This window comes from Epinephelus lanceolatus, chromosome 7, assembly GCF_041903045.1.
Source record: "Epinephelus lanceolatus isolate andai-2023 chromosome 7, ASM4190304v1, whole genome shotgun sequence".
NCBI lineage: Eukaryota > Metazoa > Chordata > Actinopteri > Perciformes > Serranidae > Epinephelus > Epinephelus lanceolatus.
The window spans coordinates 16,989,850-17,008,234 of NC_135740.1; the positions used below are offsets into that span (position 1 = coordinate 16,989,850).

Consider the following 18,385-nt stretch of genomic DNA (forward strand, 5'->3'; position numbering starts at 1 on the left):
GAATGAAGCGTGCATCTACTCAGGGACAAGAAACTCGTGCTCATCACACCACGAGATGTAAACATTAATGGCATCCTCCTTGGCTGAGCTGTAACGTTAGCTAGCTCAGTGGTGCTATACGAGCTAGCAGCAGATATACACTTGATGGAGTTCGGTAGAAAGAAAATAGTTCCTACATGAAGCTGCTCACAGCAAGGTCTGTGGATTATCTTGAGTAACTGGGTCATGATTTCTGGGAAGAGACATTGCAGAGTGTATCTAGTTTCATTATATTCGAAAGGAGGCAGACATCTCTACGGCCGATATCTCCATCTCTCTGAATCGCACCAAAACAATATAATGCTTGTTAAGTATTAGTGTTATCAGCAAAATGTACACAAAGTATAAAGTCTTTAGTCTGATTTTGAAGTACTTCCATAGTCCTAAAGTGTCATTTGCTCCTCTAGCTGCATGTCGATGCAATGAATATAACCATTATGTTGTAATTTTAATGTGTAATATGTTCTTTCACCAGTTGTGCAACAACAATCATAACTGCCACTGTGACGCGGGCTGGGCTCCTCCTCTGTGTGACAAGAAGGGGTCGGGTGGGAGTGTGGACAGTGGACCTGTCATCAGCCAGAGTGAGATACATTATTTTTAAAACATACAACTGTGTGTTTCATATATTGACAATTCAAGATATTTCTTTGAATTTATGCAGCTCTCTGACTGTAGTTTATTTTATATTCCAACAGGCAGTCTCCTTCCGGTCCTGCTGGTCCTCCCCCTGGTTCTCTTTGTAGTTTTGGCTGCTGTTGCACTCTGGTGCTGCTACAAACATAAACTCCACCCACTGAAAACATCTGCTACACTTCCGGTGCCAACGTATGTAACTCTGAAACAGGGCTGGGTGATACGGCGAATATCAAATATTACAATATTTTTACAGAATACCTCGATTTTTATATTGCAACCATATTGTAGGGTTGGCTGTTGATGCTTTCACAAAATATTTACACAATGAGATTTTTGATATGTAATCATTAGTAATCAGATACAGTTGGAACAGACTGCTAGGTTCAGAAAATTACATCTCTTTACTGTAATGCAGCCTTTAAAACCAGGACACAACACTTGTATATCCCGATATCCAAAATCTAAGACGATGTCTAGTGTCATATCACAGTATCCATATCATACTGATACACTGCCCAGCTCTATTCTGGAGTGTAAAATGCTATTACTCCACATATACAGTACAGGCCAAAAGTTTGGACACACCTTCTCATTCAATGCGTTTTCTTTATTTTCATGACTATTTACATTGTAGATTTTCACTGAAGGCATCAAAACTATGAATGAACACATGTGGAGTTATGTACTTAACAAAAAAAGGTGAAATAACTGAAAACATGTTTTATATTCTAGTTTCTTCAAAATAACCACCCTTTGCTCTGATTACTGCTTTGCACACTCTTGGCATTCTCTCCATGAGCTTCAAGAGGTAGTCACCTGAAATGGTTTCCACTTCACAGGTGTGCCTTATCAGGGTTAATTAGTGGAATTTCTTGCTTTATCAATGGGGTTGGGACCATCAGTTGTGTTGTGCAGAAGTCAGGTTAATACACAGCCGACAGCCCTATTGGACAACTGTTAAAATTCATATTATGGCAAGAACCAATCAGCTAACTAAAGAAAAACCAGTGGCCATCATTACTTTAAGAAATGAAGGTCAGTCAGTCCGGAAAATTGCAAAAACTTTAAATGTGTCCCTAAGTGGAGTCGCAAAAACCATCAAGCGCTACAACGAAACTGGCACACATGAGGACCGACCCAGGAAAGGAAGACCAAGAGTCACCTCTGCTTCTGAGGATAAGTTCATCCGAGTCACCAGCCTCAGAAATCGCAAGTTAACAGCAGCTCAGATCAGAGACCAGATGAATGCCACACAGAGTTCTAGCAGCAGACCCATCTCTAGAACAACTGTTAAGAGGAGACTGCGCCAATCAGGCCTTCATGGTCAAATAGCTGCTAGGAAACCACTGCTAAGGAGAGGCAACAAGCAGAAGAGATTTGTTTGGGCCAAGAAACACAAGGAATGGACATTAGACCAGTGGAAATCTGTGCTTTGGTCTGATGAGTCCAAATTTGAGATCTTTGGTTCCAACCGCCGTGTCTTTGTGAGACGCAGAAAAGGTGAACGGATGGATTCCACATACCTGGTTCCCACTGTGAAGCATGGAGGAGGAGGTGTGATGGTGTGGGGGTGTTTTGCTGGTGACACTGTTGGGGATTTATTCAAAATTGAAGGCACACTGAACCAGCATGGCTACCACAGCATCCTGCAGCGACATGCCATCCCATCCGGTTTGCGTTTAGTTGGACGATCATTTATTTTTCAACAGGACAATGACCCCAAACACACCTCCAGGCTGTGTAAGGGCTATTTGACCAAGAAGGAGAGTGATGGAGTGCTGCGGCAGATGACCTGGCCTCCACAGTCACCGGACCTGAACCCAATCCAGATGGTTTGGGGTGAGCTGGACCGCAGAGTGAAGGCAAAGGGGCCAACAAGTACTAAACACCTCTGGGAACTCCTTCAAGACTGTTGGAAAACCATTTCAGGTGACTACCTCTTGAAGCTCATGGAGAGAATGCCAAGAGTGTGCAAAGCAGTAATCAGAGCAAAGGGTGGCTATTTTGAAGAAACTAGAATATAAAACATGTTTTCAGTTATTTCACCTTTTTTTGTTAAGTACATAACTCCACATGTTTTCATTCATATTTTTGATGCCTTCAGTGAGAATCTACAATGTAAATAGTCATGAAAATAAAGAAAACGCATTGAATGAGAAGGTGTGTCCAAACTTTTGGCCTGTACTGTATAGTGAGCAGCAGTTTGCCACGGATGTACTTTTGCTGTAGTCTCTATGTTGTCTTGATTTCGAAATGATCTGTACTTTTATATTTGTGTTTCACCCCTCAGCTGTTCAGTCCCAGTTGACAACAAGCCGCTGTTTGCCGACGGTCATGTGAACGGCCATGCCAACCCGACATTCTTACTAAAAAAACAGGACCCAGATCACCTGGTAAAGAAGCCCATTGTGACCAATACTCTGATTCTCTATTGTCTGTGATTATTAGATAAACCACTAAACGTATGATAATGGTTGCATTCTTCCACAGGGGAAATCCTCTCCTCGTCCGAGCCCATCTTGCTCAACTCGGTCCAGAAACGCCATTGTGCGTCCAGCTGTGAAGCCTCCTCCCGTACCTGCGTATGCTGCAGAGCAGACGCCTCAGTCTGTAGCTTCCTCTCAGAGACAGTACTCTCCTCAGGGTTACACTCCACCTCCCGTTAAATCTGCGCAGTTCAGCCAACAGAGACGAACCCAGGCTCCTCCACCACCCTCAGGACCTCCACCTTTACCTTCCCTGCATGCCAAACCCAACTCACAGCATTCAGCAGTACCCAAACCCCGACCAGACCCTCCAAGCAGACCTCCACCACCATGCCCTCTCAACAGGCCATCAGGGGTGAGTTTTTTGTTTGTTTGTTTGTTTGTTTGTTTGTTTGTTTTGGAGTAAAGTAGTGAACTGAATGTGAAATCTGTGACTTGTCATTTTGATGTAGGAACAGCAACAAATGAAAGGCCCTCAGGTTAACGCCAATGCTCTCCAAAGAGGAAAAGCTGCTTTGGCTCCATCTGCTGGACAGAAAAAGCCAAACAGGTAATTCATCTGGTGGCGTTCTCTAATGTCCATCTATACAGACTCCTCGTTAACTTCCCTCTTCTTTGCTTCTTTTAGAAACTAAAAACTCAGGGAACCGTTGGGGACCAACACTTAAAGGACTGTCTCAGGCTGTCTTTTTGAATATCAGCAGCTGACAAGAAAATGTGGCAGTATGGGATATGATGAATACTTGACACTCCGGGTCTGTGGATTACAGTGTGTTTACACTGATGTGTACTGAGAGAAAGTGGTAGAGTCACAGCAAGTCATAGTACATATCACAATGTGTATGTTTTAAGTCTTAAATCTTCAAGATTTAGACTGAAAGCCACAGTTGGTACCTTTTATGAAAATAACTTTTTGCCATATTTACTGAAACTCTCACTACGTCCACGAAGTATTGAACGAGACGGGTAGTGTGTGAAATAATAAAGTTTGTGACCCAGCTGCCATGTTGTTGGAGATAGTCAAGTGATGCACCGAGCACCACCTGGCTGCAGCAACTTTCTCATTTTACAGCTAAACAGCACACAAAAATATGTTTCTGAAATATTTTAGGCAAGAAATAGGCAACGCAGTAACAAAATTTTGATTCATATTTGATCAACGCTGCCTAGTTTGACAGGCACCCGGGTACCCGTGAATTTTGTCATATGGATCACTGTAAATTATTCTGCTGATCTGTTCTGTACGACATCTATTGCACAACTGTCCGTCCTGGAAGAGGGATCCCTCCTCAGTTGCTCTTCCTGAGGTTTCTACCATTTTCTTTCCCTTTAAAGGGTTTTTTGGGGGAGTTTTTCCTTATCCGCTGTGAGGGTCCAAGGGCAGAGGGATGTCGTATGCTGTAAGCCCTCTGAGGCAAATTCTGATTTGTGATATTGGCAAAAAGCTATGTTTATAAAAGTTACCAACTACAGTGTGAATCTGTGTTGTGTAAATTTGCCCTACGTGTCTGCTTTCACAACTTGAAACAGCGAATGTTGTGGATTAAAAAACATTTTGTTATTATTGTCCCAAAAGTTAATGGAAATGTGAAATTGTTCCATGTGTGCAGCGGTGTTTAAACACTGGTACAGGAGTATTTAATCGCAAAGAAAAAAAAATGAATGTTTACAGTGTAGCCTGTGTACTAAACATGGTGTCTCTCAAAGAGCATCAGCTGTAAAGGGATATCTTATATTAAGAAAAGATGCCAATGTTGAAGTGCTTCTGCTTCTTATGTGTGAATCAGAATGGGATTTTAACTGGACTACAGGGGATCAGTGAAAGTCCTGCATGCATGCTGTAAGTATATGCTTATGATGAGAGATACGTGTCTGATATGTAGCAGGAAATGTTAGGGATTTTTCAGTTTCGCTGTTAGTTTTGTTTTAGTGATTTTATATTGTTGTGGTATTGCACTTTGAGCAATCTTTTTAATGTCAAATATTCATCCACTGATGCATTAAACCCCACAGACGGTGAGTATTTGACTTTGTCTTTGTCCAGGGCAACATTTCAAATGATTTTGCATTGAGAAAAAAATGAGCCATAATTGTATTTACATGTATCAGTTAATCATGACAATTTGCACCATCAGTTTTAATCATTCTGCATGTTCGTCTGCCAGTGCTTTTGAAACTGTTTAGTGGGCGTTCCCTCATGACCAAAATGCTATAAAGTTACTCAAACATCTGAGAAGATATTTCAGGCTGTGTGACGGTGATCATTTTGTAATTATTGTAAGGTACTCTTAAAAACTTTGGTCCCTTTGACTGCTTGGCGGATGACCTGGTTTTATTTGTAATATGGAAATACAGTGTCATCTGCCATGTTTTACCTTCCTATCAGACCTATGCAAACCCTGGCACTGTGCAACACTGTGTCTTCAAATGGAATTCAAATAAACACATGAGAAATAAAAATATGATATTATACACTTTAACTGGTCGTGTTTTGTCATTGTGTGTGTTCATACCAGGATTTAAACACTCCCAGATTCAAGAGCATGCTCAGTAGTAGCTTAGGTCTACTACATTGGCATTGGTCATCAGATAATCCTGTTACACCTCTCAATGTAGCTGCAAGTAGCAATTCATACACACAGGTACAATGGCTTCTACAACACGTAGACAACACTCTGTTAAGTCCTGTGTGTTGGTGTATCTGTCAGTCTCTGTGACGTGTGGTTGACAGCCATTATCCATTATGAGTCTACTGTAAAAACTAGGATGGTGGGGATCACCTGTTCCAATGCTGCCTCTGCCAATGAGCAATTTGAACTGTGACCAACAGTAAGTTATGTAATCAAGGTCTCAAATAGATTAATAAATAAATGTCATGCTTTATAAAACAGGCAGATAATGACACAGTTTGAATATCTATCCAAAGGTTTCACATTCATTCTATCATGGGCAGGTATACAGGTTTATGCAATACTTTTGTTTTGCTTACAGTTTTTGCAGATTTAAGACTTTTTATGCACTCAATAGAAGACAGAAGAAGAAGATATTCTTTATTAATCAAGGGGAAATTATTTTTTTCATTCTGTTGTCATATACACGCAGGCCTGAAATACACACATGTACAAACAGGATCTATACATGCATTAAATGGAAGGATGTCAGAGTGAGGGGGCTGCCTTGGACAGGTGTCCCAAGCAGTTGGGGCTTAAGTGCCTTGGTCAAGGGCATTTCGTCCTCCAGCTATCAGCCCGTGCACCATACTTGGTCTGTATGGGTACCAACGACCCTCTGGTTGTGGTGATTCTTGTGTGTGGCAGGGGGCATGGTTGGCTCTTCCCACTGCAGCTGACAAGGCACACCTGTTCCCACTCAGCTTATCAACCTGCCTACATATACCTGGTCTCCACTCCACTACTCTGCCAGATAATTCTGTCTGTGTCAATAATGCCAGGTGTATGCTTTTCCAGTGTTGCTTCTGTACTGATTTCTTCCTTGTGGTTTTTTGTGCCTTGTGCTTACTTGTGTTTTTGCCATGTTTTCCACGTGCTCAGCCCTCGTGTCATCTCCAGAGATCTGGCTCTCTTTACTGGTGGACAACCACCTAGAACCACCTAAAATGTGCGGTTTGATCACAGAACACAATGCCATACATGTCCCAAGTTTTGAGGGAGCATGCCATTGGCCTTCACAACAGCGCAAGTTGGTTACGATGGAGAGCTGCTGTCAGGTCAAGACCCTGGTGAGACAATGAGCATGCAGATTAGCTTTCCTGGGACAGTTTCTGACTGTTAGTACACAAAATCTAAACATGTGCAAAAAAATTTTTGTGTCGGCTGGGTGGCTGGTCCCACATGATCTTGCAGATAAAGACGCTGGATGTGGAAATCCTTGGCTGGTGGGGCTACACGTGGTCTGCAGTTGGGAGGCCATTTCTGCACCAATCTCTTGTGCCTGTTTATATAATTAATTAGCACTGCCATTGTAAGTGGGAGGCAATGTAATGAGTTGTTTCTCCATTTGTAGAGATCCATGTTTGCTTGACCTACTTTAGCGCTTACACATTTTGTAAGTTGCTTATACCAACGTATCTGCAAAATAACTAATGAGTTGTGTCTAACAGCTACATCTAGGCCTGGAGTGGTGGGAAGGATTTTGTCTGACCTTTTCACTTAGTTTCTTGACTTCTATAAAGACAAATAGGGTGTTATTTTTTTTATTTGACATGCCTTCACAGCCAAAGTCTGCAGTCTTCATCAGAGGTGTTGCTCAGCTTCTTTTCAGCTGATTTATTTGTCCAAATGAATCCGTTTTCTGATGTGGACTGCAGGCTTTAGCAGTTGGGACATGTCAGGGAAATAATAACATCCTATTTGTCTGTGTAACAAGTCAAGAAACTATATCTAGGGTGATTGTTATTTATTTTCACAGAAATTGTCACCCATAGATGAATTAGTGCTGTTTCTGATGTACCGGTCTCTGTGCGTGCCTGCCTCTCCCTCTCAGAGATCTTGCCAACCCTTTTGGTATTCACCACACCACAGCCAACAATCACTGCAGCCTGGACGCACTTTCTGTGCTATGTTCTTGGCTCCCTCCGCCTGTGGATACCACCAAAAGAAGTCAAAGCTCACAGTTACCACCAGTTTTCAGCATTCCCTGATACACAAGTGGTGCTTAACCGTACAGTTTTTTTCCTGACTCTCTCCTCTCTCATTTTGCAGAGCAAGGTGATTGCAACATATAAATCACACCACATCCAAGGCCATGATTGGCATTGCACCCCAGGGTCCCATCACCTATGTGTCTGCGCTATATGCAGGTTTTATGAGTGACTGGGAGATTTTCCAGCTATCTGCCATGACCAAACTCCTCACAGCAGACATAGCTATTATGGTGAACAAGTGCTTTCTTGTGCATGTTCCTCATTCCCTGAAAGGTTTATCAACGTGCCTTTCTTTCAAAGAATGCCCAAATGTGTAGGGAGTGTCACAGTCTATTGCTCCTTTCAGAGTCCATGTCAGGAGGTGTATCCTCAGGGTCAAAGAGAACAAACTATTTGACAAACTCATACCATTATCAGTGGCTGAGCTAGCGGCTAGCAGCTAATGGTGCTAACAGCACAATCTGCGCACAATGCTTACAGTGGCAACAGTGCTGACAGAGCTAACGGTGTTTACCTGGGTGGACAGGTGGTTGCTAGTGGTTAACACTGTATGAGCGCAGTGCAGAATGGCGGCAGTTAGTTAGTTACTGGAATACACACACGGGGACTCACATGCACTAACATGCATGGACAGCAGGTCCAATTACAACACGCACAGAGGTAGCGTGATTTGATTTTCTGCTCAGGATGCCATTACTCTAAAATATATTTACATGGTAAAGTTGTTTGCTGCTATTTTGATGTTCTGTATGTCGTATACAGCTCCTTTAAGAAAATGACAGGTGAACAAATAATGGCTTCTTTAGTAAAGAGGATGAAGAGGCACTTTTTAATCATTTCACGTATTCTAATGGCTTATTCTAATGCAAAGTCAAGTGGAAAAAACTGTTTTCAACTCTTTAACTCTTTTTGTACCTTGAAGAAGGCAACAGGGCTAAACCACATCAGATGTTTAAAAAAAATACCCAAAGCCACATGAAGGGTTTTTGTCTGATTGACAAACATCTCTTCATTATAACTTAATCCAGTTTCTTTTTTCTTTTCGTGGTTGAGAAAGAAAAAACAGTTTTTGAGTCTTGTCATTACCCAACACCAACTTCAAAGCATCTGTTGCTGCTTCTCACAGAATTAAACTTGTGTTTAACAATACCATTAAAAAGAGAAAAAAAAGGTAATCTCATTGCACTTTAACGTACAGCCAGTCAGGGGCTGTATCTAATTTGGAGTTTCTGCTGACATGTGTGGGAAACTTGGGTACACTGGAGAACAAATAATAAATCCATGCACCACATCTTTGTTTTATATCTGACTGTCAAAGATGCACAGTGGGCTTTTTTTATAAAGTCTGGGGAACCTTACTTAAAGCACCTACACTCTCATCTTCCATATTACAGGGATTTCCTGAATCAGCTTAGCCAGTCTCTGTACATTGCCTGTAAATCAGTTTTCTTATAATCTTGCCATTTGTCCATATAGCCTATTTGTTTGTTTGTTGCTGCCTTTGTGTGGTTGTAGGCAGTGGTGTAGTGGTAGTTGATGAGGTGGGTGTACTGCTAGGTAGATAGGTAGGTTATGGATGAGGAAGTGGGCATACTCTCCTATATATTACAATGGCTGTGAAGCTAATAGGTGGATATATACTGTAACTGGATAGAAAAAGAAGTGGGTATACCTCGTATACCTGAGTATACCCTCCACGACACTACTGGTTGTAGGATGTAATGCCCACTATTTTTCCCCTCTTTTTCCTTTTTTTTTTAACTACAATTTTTTTGTCATGTCATGTCCGAGCTGCTTTGTTCTGTATTGTATGTAAAAAAAAATGTAATAAATATATTCCTTAAAAAATGCACAGCACAACACTAGAATTTGAGATATGTATTTTCATCCTCATACTGACTGCCCTAGTTTGACAACAATCAGTCTTAACCAGCTGAATACTGGACTGACTGCAGAAAAGGCTAAATAATAATTGGAGGAAAAAAACTTTAGTTTAATTATTGTATTGGACACTTGGGGGCAGTGTGACAACCTAAAAGCACAACACTGACACATCAAATAGAATTGATAGGGTGAATGTGCTAGCACACAGGAGCTTGTTTGCACATAAAGCAGGAATAGTGCAACATCAGTATTCATTTGGAGTCGTGTTATTGGCCACCTGAAGAATGTAAGTCTATTACTCACTCTCCTTTTAGTTCCATTTTAGTGTCTACTAACTACCAAGGGAAATATCTGGCTCTTTATTTGCTAAATGCTAAATCATGAGCCACTGGTTACCTGCTCAAACTTTGTCCTGACCGCTGTGTCATGCCTCACAGGTACAGAAGGTTAAAGTCAGTTAACTACATGCTGTGTCTGAAAATGACCTGATGAGAGCAGTAAGACTGAACAGAAAGGTTTCGGACCTTGTCGCTGTCCAGCTGAGGGGAAATGCAGAGCTGGGTGATAATTTTCTGTGGCTTTATTAGTGACGCCTTTATTTATTATACCGATATATGCCAGATTAAAATTGTAAATTAACAGAATTTTCTTTATTTTGTCATAGGAGAAAGAAGAAAGTTTTTTGGTCGTGTTGTTACAAGAGGAGGCCTTTGCTTTTTAAACGATCGATTATGAATCGATAGTGTATGTATAAGTTTAAATGACACCCCCTCTGCTGGAAATGCTGAAAGGTGCCTGCCCTTTAGATCTCCACATCCTTCACTGAGATGAAAGCTCTCTGATTTATTCTAATCAAAAGGCTGCTAAATACCAAGGCCAGACCCCCTGAACCAACCTTCCTCCAACACAAACACACACACACATACACATACACACACTTCCTGGTCGGCTCTCTGCGGACTGCAGAGCCAGGTGATCTTCCACAGGACCAAAGGGAGGTGAAGGTAGCTGTGACTCAGAGGGAGACGTGGCATTGGCAGGCAGAGGCTTTAGCATGAGGCTTAATTGCAGCCAGCCCCTCCTGCTGAGCATAATTAGCGTTAGCAAGCATGTCACTTCCTGTGGAGTTTCATTTATTAGAGATGATGATTGGCTGAGGGATGAAACGCAGGGGTGACACCCCCGCCTCCACTCTCAGCGGGAGGGGGGCGCAGCCAGGAGGGCAGTGAGGAGAGGATCTCACCTGCTGAAAGCTCCCCTGCCTTGTATAATGACCTAATTAAGCTGGCCTTGTTTTTCCACTTGTAATGCTGATTATCTCCATTTTTTTCCCCAGTTTCCTTTCAATCAGTTCCTCCTTTCTGCTCAGATTTTTTATCATAACTTCAATATAAGCCTCTCTCTTATTTCTTAACATTTTTTACAAGTATTTTATGATAGTCTGCAGATAAACACCACAAAAACATTCACCAATACCAACTGACAACTGAGGGCAAACACCAGCTGATACATCAGTAACTATGCATCCTAGCAGTCCTGCTTAACTATCACTTCCTTCGGGGGGTAAAAATCTATATACTGATCTATCGTAAACTATTTTCCACAATGACTAAACTACAGTCATCTGTCATGCATTTTAAGCAAGATCCTAATTTGCTTTTAAGCTCTGTGGGCAGCAGCAGAACTTGTGAAACGAGGCACTGCAATATGTCTCTAATGTAGAAGGTCATTAGTCACACTTTGACCTAATGAGGTCCAGTTGGAAAAATGCCTTGTCACCCTGCACACCTGCTTTCTGCTGATTACATAAGTTGTGCTCAGCAGAGCTATGCTCACCCTGCATCAGGGGCATTGTAGTGAGGGGAAAAGTGGGACTGATTACCCAGCTCCCCACTGGGAGGGAGGCCCTTCAGAAGCCTGGAATAAAAAGTTTGGTATTGTTTACAGTTTTTTTATGTAGTGCCATGACCAGTGTTCCACCGCCAGGAATTTTGGGCCCCATGAAAAAAAAAATCCCATTGGCCCCCCCCTGCACAGCTGTCACGACATCTCTAGTACCTAACTGACCCATTAAAAGCTTTAAATATCTCTAACTTTGAAGGCTTGCAGCTGTCTCGCTTCTTTTAGTTCAACACTACCAGTACATTATTTACTGCTAGTGAGCTGTACATGCAACAATCTGCATACGGTATGCAATTCACTATTTGATGCAAGATTAAAAGCCGGCATAAAAAATGTGCTAAAGGCCATCTTTTACAGTCTAAATGTAATTTTTTTTGTAAAATCCCAAAATGGAAAATTCTCTTAACATTAATGAAAGACTTGAAAAAATAACTTAAATATACATTAACATTTCAATCAAAATAAATCTCAAAATAATGAAAACAGCAGATTTTTGAACACAATGCATGTGATATGTACAGTGTATGTATATGTTAAATTATGCCATATACCAATAAATGAACAACACTAAATCCTAGAGAACATTGACCCAAATTACCTACAGTTCTGTATCACCACCACTAGATTACATACATTAGATAAATTATTATTTTGTGTGTGTGTGTGTGTGTGTGTGTGTGTGTGTGTGTGTGTGTGTGCAAGCTGCTCAAATAAATTGCCCTTCATGGGAATAATAAGGTCTGTATCTATAGATGTAATTTAACGGCCAGTGCAAAAATAATTTGCTAAATACTGAATGACAGAGTGTGATAATTGTGTAAGCTGTAAAGGGAGAGGTCTGTCGCAGTCGAGGTCTAATCAGACGTAATATGTGAAAACACTTGGGATGGTGCACCGTGGTTGTGTAGGGACTTTAAAATGCTCCAGTTACCACTAAAACAGGTCTAAGCTCATTTTCACACACTGGAAAAATGGCAAAATTAAGCAGTCTTAAAACAGTCAGTGGCCAATGCTTTATTTTTTGAGTCTGCTGATGATGAACACTCCTGTCCTACGTTGTCTCCAGAGGAAATGGATGAGCTCCTCCACAGCTGCACAAAAGTAAAATCAAGTAATTGTGGTGGTAAGACAGCTACAGAAAGATCTTGAGAAACCAAAAAATACACTTTGAATATTTGGAAAAACATTTTGGTTCATTCCTGTGTAGTTTAGTTAACAGTACAATTCTATATCTGATATCCATTGGCAAACGTATTGCCTCCTTCGTAGTACAGGCCTCAGGTAACACTAATAACACAAACAATGGCTCTGTTCTATTCAAGTGTTCCCGTGAGTGTGACAGTGGGCAAGTACAATACCAGGACCCTGAAACTGAGGCCCAGTCTACACATACAGATATTTCTGAAAAAGGATCTTTTCCTCTACAGTTTGGGCTTTTGTCCACACGCAAATTTTAGGTAATTACAACTGAGATTATTTAAATTGCTTTTTAAGGTGCAGATTTTTCCAAACTCTGGTTACTGTTTATCTGTATGGACATGTAAAATGTAACATTTTGGAAATTTGCACATGTTCAGTGTTGCTTTGTGTATTACAGCAACAATAGCAGTCTACTGCTTTGTTTATATTTTATCAACACTGCTTTCAATAACTACTTCATACTTAAACTTAGTACTGCTGCACCACTTCACGGACAAACAGAGGCATCTGTTGCATCATGGCTGTGCCCAGTGTTATTTGTACCACCTCAGCATCTGCAGTTTAAAGCCCACCAGAAACAACAATTTTGGATCAGGTCCGGTTGAACCAACAGTCCCTTGTGGGACACTTTCCAGTGTGGGATCGTTGTTGATGACGAATGAAAAGAAAACATTAGCATGTCCAGAACCTAAAAATCACTCGTCTTTATGTGAGCTCCTTCATCCTTATGTCGAACGGGAACCAGCAGTGATGAAATCTGCAGTAGATATTTTGTAAAAGGTAACATTAGCCTGTACCCTATATTTCCTTTGTGATAAGGGGAGCCTGCTGAGGACAGCTAGCGCTAGTGTTTGGGGTCATTTTTGCATTCTATGTGGACGATGATGTTTTGTAAAACAAAGGTCATGTGGACAGAATTATTTATTTTAAAAAAGGGGAAAATAATATCCGTTTTCAGAAGCGTTTGTTTACATGCAGGTAGGGCCTGAAGCAGCTAAGTGGAATTCAGCCACCATTCATTTTGTTATTGACACCTGTGCTTTTCCTACTGTGACATGTCAAGATGTCTGCCGTGAAAAAGACCTATGATGGTGCAAAGTGAGCACAGGTGATTTGAGTCAGGTGCTTGCTCACACACTAATCAGGCAAAACAAGTCAAAACACCTGTGCTTAGGGATGGGAATCGAGAACCGGTTCCTGTTAAGAACCGGTTCCAACTGGTCCAATTCATCGACATCATTAGCCTTTATGCTTAACGATTCCCTTATCGATTCTTTTCATTACGCCGAATCTATGCTCGTCAGTCAGCAGCCCGTTCAACAACAAAGAAGACGTAATGGCGGAGAGACAGAAGCAGTCAAAACCGTAGCTTCACTTCAGCTGTTGTTAGCCTCCCTGGAGCTGCTAGCCCACGGTGGAGCTTCGGCGCATCCCCGCTCCTGTTGTCGAATTTCATGGGAACACCAAGGATGGTAAGATGAGGGCAGCTGAGTTGATTTGCACGCTATTTGTTGTTATAATATGCTGGGCTAGCTGCGTTAGCTGCCTCACATGAGTTAGCTGCACTAGCTGCGTGGTGTTGACACACTCAGGCTGGGGATGCTTTTTTTCAAATCCTTCTCATCATCTTTCTAAACTAGACCATGGCTTTAAGGTTCATAATAAAACGTTATGAAAGCAGATGTATTGGGTTACAAACAACAAGAGGTGATACCATTAATTCACAGGAGGAATCGATAAGGGAATCGATAAAGAATCGGATCAATAAGCAGAATCGATAAGGGCATTGATATCGATAAAATCCTGTCAATTCCCATCCCTACCTGTGCTCATGCACTACAGGCATGTAGGAGCTTATAGAGACATTTAATATGTCTTAAATATGGAACGTCCTGGATTGTACCAGTTGTTTACCAGTGATTAGCAGCTTTAGGCCTTTCTACTGAAATTGGATAAAATCCCACAACTGCACATTTAGTGGCTCATTTACCTGAGTAAATGCCAGAGCCCGAGGTGTCAGGCAGCACCAGCTGGAAATAGTGGTCACATAGTGTATTTAAAGATAGGATCATAATGTTCACACTTATTGCTGTATACTAACCTTTAATAATTTCTCTCTTTATACAGTGAAGATTTAAATTGCGGTCCAACAATAAGTGCATAGATTTTTGCCTTTGGTGTTTATGGCCAGGTCACTACCCCAGGGACTGATGCTGGGTTATATAGTTAAGTGTTCCTCTGATTGAGGTACTTGCCTCTGGCAATAAAAGGTCGACATCAATGATTAATGAGAGGAAAATGTCATAAGGGAGGGGAGGGAGTAAAAAGATGTGTAAGGTAACTTGGGAATAAGTCCTGCATCCTAAAATTTTCTTCTACTCTCTTTTGTACATTGTACATTTTATCATGCCAACCTTATATGTTTAACCCCATTTTAAATCTTTGATGACAGTAAAAGTGGGGTTGTTTACATGCAGTGATCAGCACACGCGGGTTACTGTTACATCAGACGGACAAATCGATCACAGATTAGCTCAGCCACAGCTTCTTCTTACGTTGTTTATCCCTTTAATTGTGAGGTTTTGACTTATCATGCATATTCAGATCAATAAATAGAGAATTCCATATGAGGCTCCCACAGAGGAGAGTCCACTGACACAACTCCATCTGAGTTCAGACGAAAGCTCTTTACCTCTAATTAGAACTCTTGGCAATTCTAATGGATGCCCTTATGAAAATATATTTAATGACCTGATGTCAGCAGGAGCCCATCCGCTGATGTCTGATTCATCTCATTAAGACTCTCCTGTACATGTGTGTGTGTGTGTGTGTGTGTGTGTCTGTGTGTGTGTGTGGGTCATTGATTGAACATTCCTGACTGATATGAACACAGATGCACACCAAAAAGCTTGTGTCAATATTTTACTTCTTATCTATATTATTTTAACATCACAAGACAATTTTATCACACACAGTCAACACTTTTATAACTGTCTTTATTGTAAACACATTTCGATGCACAATAGTTACAAAATATTCTCTCTCACAACAACAGGAAGCACAGACTCTCTCAAAGCTGCCTACTTCAACATCACCAATGTCCAAATACACAGTGATTGCACAAGAGTTAACATTTATCTCCAATTAAGATTTTTACCAGAGGATGTCTTGCAGCACACTAGTCTTTTAAAACTTTAATCAAAGGGCAGTACTGTGTCTGGATACTTCAAGAAAACTGTAATTTACAATGTTCATTAACCACATGCTACACTGAAAATATATGTAGCTATAGTGTGTATTGAATTTACATAGTCATCATTGCCACAAACTTGAATTTACAGCCACCGAAAGTCATCTTACACTCATTATGATGTAGTTCTTCCCTTTTTAAAACAATAAAAAGACAACATTATGTATAATGTTTATCATATATACAAATGATACTGCTCTATTTATAGTCCACCCTCGTATTCCAAACTGATTACACATCTTACCTTTGAATAATACCATGAACACAGCTGACAGAAAACAAAATGATTTACGGTGCAGCACTCAGGAGTCCATTCAACCCACGTCTCTTGTCTGCTGTCTGAGGAGTGTATTGAAGATTGGCTGGATGGTGGTTGTTATTTTTCCCCCTCTTTGTTCTGGTGCTCCCACGGCACGGGATCGTTTTCCTCTGTGTGTGATCCACCCTCCCTCTCGTGCCAGAACTGCTCCACATCAGGCAAGACAATCCCATCTTTGAGGCTCGCCCTGTCTACTTCTCTGTCTCCTCCATGCTCCGGCTGGGGCTGAGCCTCTCTGCTGGGACCCTGGACAGAGTTTGATCGAAGGCTCCTCTCCCCACCAGGCTGGCCGGAAGTCTCTGGTCTGGGGCAAGGCGACTGGAGAGTTGTAGGGTTGTGAGGTCCCGGTTTTGGCTTTGGGGGAGGTTGCTTGCGCAGGGTGAGGCGCCTCCACAGCCCCCTGTAGCCCTCTCTGAACTCCTCGGAGAGAGAGAGGACAATGAGAGGGTTCACCAGGGACAGAGAGAAGGTGAGCAGCTGAGCAGAGAGGGTTAGAAGAGGGGGAAGAGAGGAGACGAGAGGCTGAGCTCCTTCGATTTCTTTCTCTGCTATATGACGCTCCCAAACCCAAACCACCCACTGTGGAAGCCAGAGAATAGCCATGGCCACAGTCAGGCTGAACAGCATCAAGGTGAGCTTTCTGGATCTGATCTGTGTGCGTAGGTTCTGTGTTTTACTGGAGCGACGCTGGCACTGGCCATAAGCCCTCCAAAAATACATGAGGGCAAAGCTAAGAGGTGCACAGTAGACCCCCAGGGGGTATGCTTTGACGTACACAGCCATGAAGTCCCGGGCTTCAGGAGGAACAACCAGCACACACACCCACCCGCGGATCTCTCTCTGCAGCGTGGCAAACAGCCAGTGAGGGATGGTGACAGAGCAGGCAGACAGCCAGATAAAGAAGAACACCACCAGGATGGAGCCCAGGTGGATGCTCACCTGCTTGGTGGGGTTGGACACATAGCGGTAGCACGCTTTAGCCATGACAGCCACTGTGAAGCTCTTCGCTGCCATGCAGGACTGGAGGAACCAGTCGGCTGTCTTGCAGACCACCCAGCCCAGATTCCAGCTAGCTTTGGAGTAGGCGGCAGCCCTGAATGGCACCGTGAACAACAGCACCAGCCCGTCTGCAAACATCAGGTTGAAAATGAGGGAGTTGATGAGAGATAGTTTGCCTCTATGAGCGTTGGAGAACAAGATGACCATCGCAGTGAGATTACAAGCCATACCCAAGACACAGATGACTCCCAGAATAGCCGGTACCAGGACCCTAAGCTCCCTGGCGTCCAGGTGTTGGTATGAGCCACGTTCGTTGAATGGCCACTTGTCAATGGAGCTGTTCACCACTGTGGCGTTGTTCCCACTCAACGTATCCATCTTTTCCAAAAGAATGGCGAGCTGATGCGAGAAGAAAAGATGAGAAAAGTAAAAGGCAGCCAGGAGAAGAAGAAAAGAGGTTCTGGGTCGAAGATTTCCAAAGACTGAAGTGCTCGAAAGAGAGAATTAATATATCTAGCAACACTCTCACTCTAAATCTAAACCTGTTGGAGTATTAGCATCAGAGAAGGCATCGATTGATGATCAATAGTCACAGTGGAGCTCTTGTCTGTCCCTGGGTTTATCCTGAGACACAATGATGCAGCTTCTGCAGCTGGTTATAAAGATGCAGTTTGATTGACAGCTGCTGTCCCCAGCTGACAAAATGTGCGTCGACTACAGCCTCACGGGGCCAATTAGAAAAACTCTGCATAATGTGCACAGTACGACAGATGAATGTATTAGATTTGTAATTTGTGTAAATGTTTGTGAATAAGTAATCGTTACAGTCAGGTTTTCTAAGAGATACGGACGCTTAATTGCTTGTGAAATGTGTTTTTCTTATTATAGCTAAGGCATTTTTGGATTTGTCACAAACAGTACATGAACTCTAACATCTGACAGCAATCCAGATGGATTCTGTCCTTTGTTGTATGAGCTGCATGGATCAGCAGCCTTCATCTGGA

At 42.1% G+C, this 18,385-nt stretch overlaps 2 protein-coding genes across 2 annotated transcripts in view; one reads left to right on the forward strand and one right to left on the reverse strand.

Annotated features, from left to right (window-relative positions):
* Positions 1–5,644, forward strand: part of adam19b (ADAM metallopeptidase domain 19b) — a 28,121-nt gene extending 22,477 nt beyond the window's left edge. The window contains exons 18-23 of the mRNA XM_033632470.2: positions 515–623; positions 738–867; positions 2,969–3,071; positions 3,169–3,519; positions 3,617–3,714; positions 3,793–5,644. Of these exons, the coding sequence (XP_033488361.1) occupies positions 515–623; positions 738–867; positions 2,969–3,071; positions 3,169–3,519; positions 3,617–3,714; positions 3,793–3,799 (798 nt within the window). The 3' untranslated portion in view covers positions 3,800–5,644. The remainder of the gene's footprint in view (positions 1–514; positions 624–737; positions 868–2,968; positions 3,072–3,168; positions 3,520–3,616; positions 3,715–3,792) is intronic.
* Positions 5,645–15,789: 10,145 nt separating this feature from the next.
* gpr151 (G protein-coupled receptor 151) lies at positions 15,790–18,282 on the reverse strand. Its single transcript, XM_033633655.2, has one exon. The coding sequence runs from the start codon at positions 17,757–17,759 to the stop codon at positions 16,440–16,442; it is 1,320 nt and encodes a 439-aa protein (XP_033489546.1). The 5' UTR covers positions 17,760–18,282; the 3' UTR covers positions 15,790–16,439.
* Between the last annotated feature and the right edge of the window lie 103 nt (positions 18,283–18,385).